Source organism: Muscardinus avellanarius (genome assembly GCF_963383645.1).
Source record: "Muscardinus avellanarius genome assembly, chromosome: 1".
NCBI lineage: Eukaryota > Metazoa > Chordata > Mammalia > Rodentia > Gliridae > Muscardinus > Muscardinus avellanarius.
Window position 1 is genome coordinate 164888163 of NC_137786.1, and position 14394 is coordinate 164902556.

General features: G+C 43.9%; 1 protein-coding gene across 1 annotated transcript; it reads right to left on the minus strand.

Annotated features, from left to right (window-relative positions):
• Nucleotides 1–1353: 1353 nt before the first annotated feature.
• On the minus strand, nucleotides 1354–2520 carry PRSS23 (serine protease 23; the record flags this gene model as incomplete). Its single annotated transcript, XM_080698813.1, has 1 exon — nucleotides 1354–2520. The coding sequence occupies one exon, from the start codon at nucleotides 2518–2520 to the stop codon at nucleotides 1354–1356; it is 1167 nt and encodes a 388-aa protein (XP_080554939.1).
• Between the last annotated feature and the right edge of the window lie 11874 nt (nucleotides 2521–14394).

Sequence of the window (14394 nt, forward strand, 5' to 3'; positions counted from 1 at the left end):
TATATGCTGTGCTTATAAAGTATTTTTTGTGTAACATTCTGACCCATTTTGTATTCTTCCAATTTTCATTTTGGCTACTGTACCTGACTCTATGTGCCTGTAGCCTAGAGCACTCTAACAAAAGAGGCACTTTAAAGTCAGTGTATGAAAGTCAAATTGCTTTTTCTTAAAGCAATTTCCAAGTAGTTTTTCTTATAAGGTAAGTAGAGTAAGAGAGAAAAGTTTCCAAATTGAACAAGTACACAGCTCTCTGAAAGCACTTTGAAAACCATGCAGAATACATTTTGATTAGGCTGTGTGACTGTGCCAGGCTTCAAACAAGTGGTTATTCTGTTGTGACATCTGCCAAGCAATGCATCCATTGTTCTCTGGAATTTAATTCATTTTAAATTACTCCATCCAAATGATAAAACATGAGATGTGCGACACTCCAGGAGTAAAATGCTATGACTGTTTTTATTGTGACCACAACTGTTAGTGGGGAAGCAACACAGCCTGTTCTAATTAGGCTCTGATTATTGTCTTTTAAAAAACAGCTAGCTCAAGAAATGTGAGTGAAATCTTGTTAAAAGGAAGGATTGGGATACATGATCTTGCTTACTCTGGTGGGACTGCAAAGTTGGCAGAGACATGCATGTGAGAGGAAAGCAGAATGACTGTGTTTGGAAGAGAAAATTTCAAAACTAAAAGCAGCCTGGGGTACTGGTTTAAGATCCAGTTTAACATGTGTATCAATATAGTCAATAAAATATTGGCTATATTGGCTATATTGACTGTTCACGAACTACTTATTGCAAATGCCTCCAAATCCAAACTATTATAACTGCCTAAGAAGTGTTGTGAAAGTTTCCAAGAGTTCTATGTGGTGGGAACATGACCATCTGGAAGCATTAATGACCAAACATTAAAAAAACATAGATATGAGTCTTGGAAGGAAACATATACATTCACACACATAAGGGTTTGTATCTTCTGTATGCCACATATTTAATATAAACCTTTGAAACAAGTTTCAGATGAAATAAAAATCAAAGTTCTCAAAAAAATGAAAGATTAACTTAATTCCCAAATATTCCCTACTGCCCCAAACATCAGTATGTTTATTTCTATGCAAAAGTATGCTTTCAAACTGCTTATGTGATAAGATACACAAATCAGTTTTCAAATAACAAAGCCAGTCATCTTGCAATTTTAAGAAATTAGGAAAAAGATATTATGTGACACATCACACAACACACACACACACACACACACACACACACACACACACAGACACACACCACTGATAAAATCTGGCCTCTCCTACAAAGAGTACATAAAGACCATTAAGTGCTGTCAGGAAGGAATACTGTGTCATCCCTCCCTACAATCCAAATAATTTCCTTTTATCCAGTAGCAAATCTGGGCATATTTGAGAGGAGTGATTCTAACAGCCACGTTGAAGTCCTGTGGAGAACCATTCATGTCCACCCACTGGTGCCCTGAAAAGATACCAATGATTTTTCTCTCCCACTTGTGCTGCTGTCTCTTCCACATCCTCACATAGACCCCCGACCCGCTGGCCCCAGGCTGGGCATCACACTGCTGGTAGAGCAGGTCGTAGGTCTCATCTTTGACATCACAGAAGCGGTACACCAAATTGCCTGGCCGATCGTTGTCATAGCCGGAGAAGTGGATCCTGCCCCCAGGCAGCTGCTTAGCAGGGGGGCTCACCCCGATCTTCATGAACTTTCTCTTGTGGGGCTTTTTGAGCTCCAGGAGGGCATAGTCATAATCCATGCCAATGTCGTTGGCGTTGCCCTTGATCCAACCCTTGGGCACATGGGTGCGCTTTACCCGGATCCACTGGAACTTCATCTTGTCAGGCATGGCTGAGCTGGAGCTGTTGGCCCCTCGGCTGCCATCTTTGAACTTGGGCTTCAGGAAGCCCACCCGTAGTTTCTGTGTCCCTTTCACGTAGGTTTTCCCATCGTGTATGCAGTGGGCAGCTGTGAGGACATGTTTCTCTGCCACCAGGGTGCCGGTGCAGCCCGTCGATAACTTCACGGATGTGGAGAAAGGGTAGTTGAGCAGGAAGTCCTTCCCAAAGATGCTGAACCTGCTGTCGTAGCCGTAAATCTGCCGCTTCCTCCGAGACCTTCCAGAAGAGCTGGTGTCGCGTTGCTGAGCCCCACCGCTGCCGCTGCTGAGGATGTAAATGCCCACCTGCGTCTCTGTGCGGCTGCCATTGGAGTAGAGCGTTTCATAAGACAGGTATTGCTTGGCCTCTTCGTATGTGGGCAGTGGGGTTCCCTTGTGACACTGGGGTCCACATGAGGAAGACACTTCCAGCTTGGCTTCGGCCCCAAAATCTGGCTTGGCTAAGTTGAGAGTAGACTGGGGCAAGACTACAGGGAGGCGGTAGGCAGGCCAAGTGGGCTTCTCGGGGGCACCGTAGGGACTCACCTGCCTGGCGACACAGAGCAGGAGGAGGAGGAGAAGGAAGAGGAGGCCTGGGCCCCCCGCCATGCTGAGCACCATTCTGTAGAGACAAAGAAAGCAGGTCAGAAGGGCAAGGGCTGAACGGTCACTTACTGCTGAAAGACAGGCCGGCAGTGCGCCGGCCATTATTTCTAAGTCTGTGGACCCTCCTCAGGAATCAGGGCGTGGAGAGGAATCCTTAGATAACGGTCACACTTACAATGTGAGGGCTTGACCTTGGCAACATTCCTATGGCTGGGTGTCCCAAGGAAAATCGCGGGCTCATTTCCTTCTGCCTTTAAGTGGTCCCTTATGACGCCACTCCACAGGGCAGCGCTCAGTCATTAGTCACCAGATCAGTTGTTGACCAGCCCGAGTTCTGTGAGATTTTGAGCTTTCTTTGTGCTCGAGTCTAAACCTTGTCCTTTCCTGCCTTCCTGGTCCCCTCCCCTGCTTTTCTCCTTTCATTTTAATTATAAGTGCCTGGAAATTTTTCAGGGCAATTTGCTCATTTAGAAGGAAAATCTAAATTATACCTTACTGAGTGACTAGGACATCAAGAGGGACAGCTCCACAGGGTCACATACATTAGGACTCCTGCCAATTCTACCCGATGGCTCTATTTGCAAGATGGTATGTGAATTCTGGGACTTTTCCCCCATTCTTTTTGCTTCAAATTTAGAAAAAACAATTTTTTTTGTGGTACTGGGGATGGAACCTTTCTACCTCCGGGCTACACTTATTTTTATATTTTTATTTGGAATCAGGGTCTCTTAAGCCAATGAGGCTGGCTTCGACCCTGCGCGATCCTCCTGTCTCTGCCTCCCAAGCGCGGGGATTACAAGCATGTGCCACCACACCCGGCTAGAACAATCTTTATTATTATATGTTTAGTTCCAGAGTAGCAAGACCTCTAATAAATATAATATTCCCTTTTCCTTTGGATTTTGTTGTACACTAACAGGATCATTGTCAAAGGTCTATATCTCTAATATTGCATCAAGTATATATTCATGACTGTTACCACTGGTTATTGTTCAGGTGTTTGTGTCTGTGTTCCCAGCTAGTCTATACGCTTTGAACTTGGGTTTATGCTAGCAACCCACAGATATTTACTGAGTGAATGTTTACATGAAGAGTGAATGAAGAGTACTGGGTCTCATAGAGTATTAGATTATTTATGCTGACTTCTTGTGACAGAGCTGTACATAGATGATGTGGTCCCTCAGACAAAGGGCATAAAAAAGCCGGGTGTGGGGAGAAAGAAGAACATGAAGGCACTCTAGAGGAGGGGATGCCAGACATGGACATTGAAGTCATAAACAAGTTGGATACTGTAAGACAAGGGGAGGAGGACACTGAGAGGGAACAGCAATTTATGCCGGAGCCTAGAGATGTGCAAGAGTGTGAGTCATTTCAGGATTTACACTTAGTAAGGGCAGAGCAAAGGAGGTGGCGGAGGCATCAGGCAAGGGCTGGATGATGAAGGGCTCTATGAACTAAACAAAGGAGTTTGGGTTTTATCATGAAAGGTATATTTAAAGACTCAGATTAGTCATCCCACAAGAAAAATAGCAGCAAAAAAGAAGATTAGAAGTACTTAGTAGGGTGTGGTGGTGCATGCTTGTAATCCCATTTCTTGGGAGGCTGAGACAAGAGGATTGCAGCTTTGAAGCCAGGCTCATCAACTGAGTGGGACCCTCAGCAACTTAGCAAGACCCTGTCTAAAAATTTAAAATAAAAACGGTCTGGAGTATAGATTGGAGATAGAATGTCTGAGTTCAATCTGGAGTAAAAAAAAAAGTCTCCCAAAGTACTTGCATAAATGTTTAAGCATCAGTTGGCTCTGACTGGCTCTGAATCTTCTGTTTCAGCTGACTCAGTAGGGAGGGTAATTCGTTCACGATCAAGCATCCCAGTACAGGACAGGAGAAACGGGTCTCAAGAGACTAGTGGGGTGCAGCAGGAATAGGAGGAACAGTCTGCTTGTTCTCACCCTCTTCCTTCTTGAGGGCACAGACCTACTGGTTTCACATAAAACTGGAAAATCCCATCGATCTGATCTCGTCCAACTGAGCCTGCCAATCCGTGTTCCCAGTGTCCACACACTGTATTTCTAAAACAAGTGTGCTCCACCCAACTCTGGAATCTTTGTGCTGAAGTCTTTCTCTTGGATTTTCCTTCTGTCAGAGACAATAGGGTGGGAAAGAAAGGAATGATATCTTGGAAAAGTCAATTCCTTGGGGTTTCCTGGTTCCTTGAAACTTGGCTGAAAGGGTCCCTGGACCCTTTAAATTACTTCTTTAAGTCCTTGGGGCCATGAATTGCATGTGTATTGCACCTGTGTGTTTATATATTCCTGTTGGGGGTACTCCTGAGACTAAATGTTTTCAGTAGACTAGGGAGGGCATGTGGATGCCACAGAGTTCTCTGGGCAACTGCACAGTGGGATAGGTGTGGGGATGGCAACCCTCGGGCGATCTGTGGAACATAGCTCTGTGTTGATTATTCCTATGTACTGACTGAGGATCCAAGTCTTGGGCTCATCTAGGGTGCCTTTTCTCTATGTAAGCTGTTGTCTAGGTGACTAAATGTTCTACTTACACCAGAATTTTTGCCAAGAATGACACGTACCAAAAGGAATTATGTATTTCCCACATGGCTGTATCTTGGGTCCCAGCACATTATCTCTTCCTCCCTTCACCTAAGGTGGAGATGGTTAATTTTGCTAACACTGAACAGCAGATGCGTTATGCCAAGTTTTACTCAGCTTATCTTAAGAAAGGAAACTCAGATCCAGAGGTCCAAGCTGCCAAGTGTTCCTGTTTTTAAAATATAATTCTTGGGGGAGAGAGTAAGAGATTATATAGCGTTATACTATGCGTTATCAAGAGTTATACATAATATTTTCAATGTGTATGAAGAACATGAAAGTTATATCCTTCTATTATCATCTACAGCATGTATCTTCAAATCCCAAATCTACAATGTGTACATTAATTGGATTTGGGGATTATGAATGATCAAGTACCAAGACTATTCCAGTGGCATCTGTCTTTAGCTTTATCCGCTTATCTAAAAATTCAAAGAGTCTGTTGGCAAGGGTGTCAGGGAAGAGAATGGCCGGGAAAAGACTGAAACTAGTGCAAATACACTTTGCAAAAACTCCATCTAGGAACTTTGTCTTATTGAATCAATCCTATTCTCAGGCAAAATTAATTCAAGTGCATTGCCTGTGTAGTAAATCCTGTTTATTTAAAAAATACTTCCCAAGGCCTCAAAGCATGCTCCATTTCACAAGTGCCATCATGGCATATTTTTCCTTTGTGTTTTAAAAAGAAACAATGTTTATGGGAATAGGTTAATGAGAGTTACAGGGTACTGGACTTTGGGTACCCATCTTCTTGGTTTGTGAGCACTGAGCAGCCAGCCAGCCTCTCACTAACCTATAACCTCATTCCTGCCTCTCGATACAAGGGACTGAATTTATTCTTTGGCTAAATGATAGATGACTCTGTGCCAAGAACTTTTGGGATCACTTACAGATTACAGAATGCTATTAAAGAATGCTAAGGAGTCTACTGTATGAGAGAAGATTATTAACTCAGAGTCTTTACAACTTAAATCCTGTTCATTTAGCCAAGGAGCGAGGAGAAGCCAGCCATCTATGGAAAAAGGACTGCTAAACCAACAGAGCAGGAAGAAACTTTAATGTCTGGGAACCAGCTTTTCATATACTTCAAAAGCATTCGTTGCTGTTAAGTTTGAAACAATGCTAACAAGTTCCCTATATTATTACTGAACTCTACTAACTTGTATGATAAAACCTTGTTCTGACAGCATACAGTCTTGCTTAAAGTTTCTGTGTACCTTTGCAAGTTATAAAATGGCATGCTAAAAAAAAAACTTTAATTCAGATTCAGAAACGAATGCAGACTTTTAAAAAAGTCAAGTAATAGCCAGTATTAAGGTTTTAGGCTTTAAGTTGCTTATTCCATTATCAAATGCTTGTCTAGGGTAGTTCAGAAATTGTTCTGAACAGTAGTCTGAACCAGATGATTTTTTTTCTTGGTACTGGGGATTGAACCCAGGGGCATTCTACCTACAAGCTACACCTCCAGCTTTTTATTTATTTTTATTTTAAAACAAGGTTTTAATTGGGTGTGGTGGTGCACACTTGTTAATCCCAGCATTTGAGACCAGAGGATCACAGTTCAAGGACAGCCTCAGATACTTAGTGAGCTCCTTTACAACTCAGTAAGACCCTGTTTCAAAATAAAAAACAAATAATAGGGCTGGAGGTGTAGCTTGGAGGTAGAATGCCACTGGGTTCCATCCCCAGTACCCCCCACACACACACACAAACACACATACACACAATAATAATCATAAAGCAAGGTCTTGCTAGATTGTTGAAAGTCTCTCTATTAGGCTGAGGCTTCCTTGAATCTGCCTTCTTCCTGTCTCAGCCTCCCAAGTATTGGGATTACAGGTGTGTGTCACCATTCCTAACTAATCTTTTTTTTTTTTTAACTAGTTTTTCCAGGTCCAAGATTCCCTAATTTTGTAATTTTCAGGATCAAAAAAGTCCAGGCCAGGGACTGTTTACAAACAGCAGTTGTACTGTCACTTACTGCTAGGGAGTGTTTATTCTTGAAATTCTGGAGGTTGGAAGCAGAGAAGAAAGGGAAAGGGAAATTTGTTATGTTAATCTTTTACCTAATTGGGAGATAAACTTTCCATGAACAATCTGCAAAAGCAACAAAGGACTCCCGCAGAGGGTGGCTTTCAAGAACTGAGTGGAGGGGTAGCTGGGTGTGAATGCTTTTAGGACAGGAACCAAAGAAAAGTACAGAGGGGAATAGCCCTGCTGTCTAGGCAGGGTCTTTCCTGAGGCACCTGCTCTCTTCCCTGACTCTTTCTCATTAAAGACACTGCTGATGTCTATAACTATGATGCTTTAAAATTAGGCTGAGACCAGAGGATCACGGTTCGCGGACAGCCTCAGCTAATTAGCGAGGCTCTTCATAACTCAGTGACACTCTGTTTCAAAAATAAAAAGACTAAAAAACAGGGCTGGGGGTGTAGCTTAGAGGTATAATGCCCCTGGGTTCCACCCCCAGCACCGAAAAAAAAAATTAGGCAGGTGGCTCTGCATAAAATTTTCAACTCACCTACTGGCAGAGTAATTCCCCCAGAGACAAATAATTATTGTTTTCAATTTTATAAATTCTAGGTAAGTTTGTGCTAAGCTCATTTAAATTTATGTCAGTATAGACACTCTAGGATATAAACAGATTTAATAAAAACATTCTTAACCTCACAACTGGAAAGGTAAAAAAAATGTGTTACAAACCTTTACTTTCTCATGTTTACATATGGATCACTTTATCCCTGTTGAGCTGCCTAGAAAACTCTCACCTTAAAAAATGAATGAGGATTTCTGAATCTTATGTTTATTCTGTCTAAATATGAAAGAAGACCATTTAGGTCTACAACATTTCCTATCTAGGAAAGAGACTTTGTAGGATGAAGATTCCTTACATACATGTAATTCCATATATAATTCCATATATACATGGAATCTATATCTATATCTGTTTATATATATTCTTAAATATTATATTCTTAGGTTTCCACCTGAGTATTTTCATGTATTGCTTCATCTACATAGCAAATCAGAACGGAAAATTAAGGCAAGCAAGTATATATTTTTTTTACCATGCTTAGTAATGCAAAACTGTGTTCCATTTCCAGCTCTGAGTATCTGACTCACAAGGGGGTTACACATTCCATGCACTGTCACACAACATGAGCAACTGTCTCCTTGTCCAGAGTCTCAAAATATTTTTAATTTATGAGGCTGCTGCCACCTCATCAGCTTCTGAGTTGTCTTACAGTAGAGGGACTCTGCACATTATTAGATGTGCCAACAACTATTATCTCTTTGGAAACTGGGAACCCAGACTGCCATCTCTTATTCTGCACTTAAAACTGCAACAATAAAGGTCTCCTCAAGGGGGCGGGTGTTCCAGAAATGATTTAACTCCTACAGCAAACAAGTGCTGCATGGGAAAATCTAACCCTTAGGACATCCATTCTCTATGGCACAACACAGGAATTCCTGTGACTGCTATAAATGGGAACGACAGAAACAAACAGCAGGAGAGTGTGCGAAGATGCTAGTCTGGGATACCATTTGGAAAGATGACAAAGGACCTTCCATGGAATCTCTGGCTGGGAAACCTGAACAGTGAAGCCATGCTAATTCCTAAAGCAAATGTCTGAAAATGAACAAAGCTCTGTGAATACTCTGCAGCCAGGCTTGCTCTCGTTTTCCTGAGACAAGGACCTGTTAAAGTAAAGCTGACCCAAACACATAATGGTTGAGAAAGACAATCTTAGGCAGGAAACTGAAGGGTACTTTCAAGTCCAGCAACTCTAAACACAATCTCCTGATCAAACAAAGTTTAACTCCCCCTTTATCAGATTTTAAGCAAAATGAACTACCCTAGTGACAAACCTGGCAGCAGAACAAGACCAGAGCACATAAAACTGTCAATGGTGAGACCATGAGAAGCAAATTCCCAGGAGTCATGGGAGTTATGCATGAATAATGCCTGGTGTATTAAGTCCTAAAGATCTATGAGAGAGGAGAATGGGAGAATCTGAGGCTATCAAGGACCGCAGACCTGGACTAACAACGTTCTCAGATACACTAATGGACACTTTGGCACTTATGCTACAGATGGAAAAATGCATCCACATTCACCATCTACCTCAATAGTCGTCAGTGTTACAACAATGAGGTCCATATTAGTTACCTTGGAAAAATGCTTCCATCCTGGTTTAGGCACCAGAAAGCATGACAAGTTACCTTTTGACTTCATTTTGGTGGAAATTTTCAAGCCCAAGGAGGACTCATTCATATGCAAATGGTGTGCATAAGATCACCAAACACTTTCAGAAGCAAATGTAGTGGCTTCTGTGGTATTTTCTAAGTTTCCTCTTTTCATTCTACTTCCAGCCCATTCCTGAGAGACTTTTTGAAAGACAGTTACAAGGCCTGTTTTAAATGCTTTCCGGTTCAAAGAGGATCTTGAAAAAAAATATGTGCACTAAATACTGTGATATTAATTTGCCATAGAGATTTTGATCACAGCTGAGTTCAACTATAAACTCCACTTTTTCCAAAACGCCACATGAACACAATTCTAGCAATGGCCTACCTGTTCCAAAGGTGCACACTTGGACCCATCAAGATTAGTTTCGGAAGCTAAAGAAGCAAAGCCCTATTCCACGCCTGTTCCTGAACAACCTGGAGCTTTCCACTAGCCACAGGCAGTTTCTGAATTCTCAAGGGTGTCGCCCAATGTGTGCAATAAGACAAGATTTTTATCAGGAGCTTTCTCATGAGATGCTCCAAAACAAAACTAATTTGTATTGTGGAGGGAAATGTGTTCCTTGATCTAAATGTTTATTTTCCTTAGTTTAAAAGTTATATAAAAAGTTTAAAAGATCTTTTGTTCAAAAGTTAACTTGCAATGAATACCTACAGGCCAAAGGAGAGATATTTGCTTCCAACTGTTGATGGTTCAAACAGTAGTTTCTAGGTTAGGGCCCTGCTGGGAGCACAGGGTCATCAGCAGACTGCAGGGCTAAGCTGTCCCCCCACCTGTGTTTGTGGACCTTTTCTTGCTTGCTAAGGTGTGTTCACAATCACGTGGTGTCTGGGGTTAAAAATTAATGTTCCCAGCGTGGTAGAATCGCATACCGCATATGCCAACTCAAGGAAAACAAGTGGCAGTGGTGGTGAGTCTGCATATAAAGGGGGCAGCGGTGCTGGACCCTCCCGGCCCAGGAGAGTTCTCCCAGAGCCGGCTCCACCCCTACTCCCACCCGGCACCCCGCATCCAAGAGAGCAGGTCCAAAGTTTTCCTTCCCCACCCGCTTCAAGGGTGACACTGTCCGAATCCAAATGTTTGCACCCCGGGGTCTCCCCGGGGCTCCTTCAGGCCCCCATCCTATCCCTGGATCCTGGACCACGGCCGGGGCCAGCTCGCGGTGCTCCGGGCCGCCCGCAGTCACCCGCCCCGCGCGCGCCCGGCCCTTTGTCCCGCTCCTCCCGCGCGCTCCCGCCAGCGCCCGCACTCACCCGCGGGCACCGCGGCCCGGCTCGCTGCGCCGCTCAGACAGGTGTGGGCGCCGGGAGGGCGCGCGCGGCTCCCATGCCGCCCCGCCGCGCCTGCGAGTGCGAGCGAGCGGCCAGCGGGCTGCAGCGCCGACCGCCGGGGCCCGCCCCGCGCCTCCCGGCCGCGCCCCGCCTCCAGCTCGGGGAGCTGCGCGGCCGCCGCCCGCCCCCGCCCCCTCGGGTCGGCTCCAGCCCGCGCAGGCTCCGGGGCACCCACCCGGCCCGCACCAGAGCGCCTTCACCCTTTAAACAGCGCGCACCACCCGGGGCTGCAAAGATCAGGTGAGCCCCCAGGGGGCTCCCCTCCACCCTAGAACTAGGGATGCGCGCCGCACCTGGTGCGTGCGAAGTTCTCGGCAAATTTGAGAAGTGGGCTCCAAACCCCGTGCGCTCACCACCTATGTACCTTGCGAGAGTTTTAAAGTGATGGTCGAGCTCCCTCCTGCTTTGCCCAGTGTCTCAGATGTCTCCAAGGAACAGAAAGCTGCATTCCAGTGGCAGGACCGCCAAAGCTATGCGTCTCCAGCAGGATCCAGGTCGTTGGGTGCCTGAGCCCCCAGCACGGCAAGGGATTAGCCGCGGTTTGAAACAGCAAACTGGTTCACCCCAGGCCTGGCTTTATTGCAGGACCAGGGTACCAGGTGGGGGAGCCACCTCCTTGCCCAGGGGACTTGCTTTTTTGGGTTTCACCATGGAGTCCATAGCTCAGTCTTCTAGCCAGGACGGGCAACCTCACCATTTAAGGACCTAAACTAAGGCCTTGCAATTCTTTGGGGACCCAGCCTTACCCTTAGGCCATAGCGGTGAAGAAGAAGGTGCAGAGATCATCACTAATTTACAATAAGGACTGGAGATTGGGAAAGGCTTAATGATCCGCTCCAAGTACCACAGCTATTGAATAGTAGGACACACTTTTTCCTTCCTTCCTTCCTCCTTTCTTTTCTTTTCCTCTCTCTCTCTTTCTTTTCTTTTTGGTGCTGGGAACTGACCCAGGGGCATTCTACCTCTGAGTTACAGCCCTAGCCCCCCCGCCCCCGTTTTTAAATTTTGAAACAGGGTCTCACTAAGTAGTTGAGGACCTCCACTAGGTTGCTGAGGCTGGCCTTGAACCTACAAACTTCCTGTCTCATTCTCTTAAGTACTGGGATCACCCCATTTTTTCTATCAAGCCACTTAGCTTTTCTTTTTCCTGTCAAAGTGTGTTCTCAGAAAGGGAGGTCTTAGCATACTCTTTGCAAATTGATTTTAAATAGTAAAGTCCCGAACACGATACTGTGTGATGTTTCTCAAATGTAAAAACAACCAATATTGTCCCACCATTTAGGGGCAAAATTTTCTTAGATCAACCTACTCTTGGCTTAAGTCTTCTCTTAAATTATTCCATTAATATAAGTCGAGATGTAAAGCCAGATATAAACTTGTTAATCATTTTTGAGCAACTCAAGAAAAAAACTCCACACATTTATAAATTAAACATAAAAATGATCTCGCAGAACAATAACATTTAAGCTAGCACCCATTCCTCAGTGACTGCCAGTGTCACATGGTACTAAGTGCGTGGGCACCTTTGAGTTCTCCCTGGCTTTAGCACTCTGATGATGAGCCAGCTACCCCGCCGTGACCACCGTGACCGGGTTCTTCCACCGCTGTCCTCCATTCGGCTCATCACATTCCCTCGTTCACTTTAGGTCATTGTAATATTTGGCTTCCACTTGACCCTACTACATTTTCTGGGGAGTAACTTCATACTGTCCATTTCTTATTAGCATAAGTGAAGTGGTAATTTTGGGGGCCAAGGAATACCATACACAGATACTAAAATTCACAGGTACTTAGTATGTGATGGAGCACCCCAAAGACCCAGAATGTGTTTAGACTCGTTTTTATCATAAACATGAAAACAAATTATGGTTTTCCAAGGGTCTTTAGCTCACAATGGAGAAACACCACTAAACGGCTAGTCTCATACTAATGGAGGATTTGGGGAGGAAGTTGGAGGAAGGGAAAAAGGGAGAGACTTCTCAACCATGCTCAAGTTTTATTATATTTATGCCAATCCCACAAATATATATACACAAATACACACATATGGTGTGGGGATTGGACCCAGGGACATTCTATTTCTGAACTACACCCCCAGCCCTCTTTATTTTTTTTATTTTTATTTTTTTGTGGGTCTGGGGATGGAACCCAGGGGCATTCAACCTCTGAGCTACACCCCCTGCCCTACTTTTTTTCTTTATTTTGAAACAGGGTCTTACTAAGTTGCAGATGGCCTCACTAAGTAGCTGAGGCTGTAAGCAAACCGCCATCCTCCTGTCTCAGCCTCCCGAATGCTGGGATTACAAATGTGCGCCACCATGACGAGGTATTTTTGTTTTGTTTTGTTTTGTTTTGAAATAGGATCTTGCTAAGGTGCTGAGGCTGATCTCAAACCTGTGATTCTCCTGTTCCAGCTTCCCAAATACTGGGATTACCACCAAACTGGTCCCAACAAATATTTGTTAAGCACCTATTACATGCAAAACTATTTATGATAGGCATAAAATGAAAGAGATGGTCACAGGTAGACAATAGAGCAACACAATATAGGGCATGTCAATGCATCCAATGGGGTAGGTGGGTACCATTTCAGGTTCATCCACACACTAGCTGTGTGGCTTTTGGCTTAACCTTTCTGTTCCTCAATTTCTTCCTCTATAAAATCAGAACTAATTCACAAAGTTAAGAGTTGGATTAATTAATGCACATAAGGTGCTTAGTTTCTTATATCCACTAAGCCCCTAATAAACATTGGCTATTGTTAAATCTGTCATGCAGAAAGCTAAGACATGTTCTATCTTAGCTCTTCTTTGGAGCATGGTCTTCCAGCACTGCCTCAGATCATTTTGACCGTCCTTGCTTATTTTTCCTAGCAGTTATAAAGTTTTAGGGTAAAGTCAGGAGAACAAGCTGGTTATTCCCATTATTCAGAGAAAGAAACCAAGACATAGAAGGGCCCACAATCACATGCCTCCCTCGGCCAGTTACGGGAGTTGTCGCTGCTCCCCAAATACCCAATAAGCAGTGTTCTAACTACCAATGACGTTCGGGAGCTCAAGGCTTCAACAAGGACTATTTGCTTTTGTTGTTCTCTGCAGCTGTCAGTAGAAAAATAAAAAGAGACTCCGTGGCTCTTAGATTGTCCTTGTGAATGCGATACAGACAGTAATAATGGCAGATTTGTAGAGTACTCTGACCTTTGAGAGGAATATCCTGTGTAAATAACAAGTGTCCTCATGCTGGCCTAGATATTTGTGTTTCTTTTTATACTTGCTCCATCTCCCCCCTTTCACTCTCCAGGAAAAAAAAAAGTCAAAGCCCCTAAACAAACAAAAAACTAACTAACTAACTAACTAAAACCTTCACTGTTTCTTAAGAACTTAGTGTCATTTCATACTTGTAATTCTCAGATACTTTTTATGTGCATAACAATCAGATGGTTTAGTATGCTTGCAGGGCACAGCCCACATTATCTTCTGACTCCCCTCTCTTTAGAAGGGTTCTGTGGCTGGGAGAGAGAAGCCATTCACCACAAGGAATATTATGCTAGGGATAGAAAATAAAAAACAAAATCCAACATGAGAGAAGGTGAGATATAGGCTAGATCAAGGTGCAGACATGAGCTAAAAGACATGCAAGAGAGAATAACCAATTCCCACTCTGGCAGGTGTCAAAGGCTTCCCTGAGGCAGCAGGGATCGA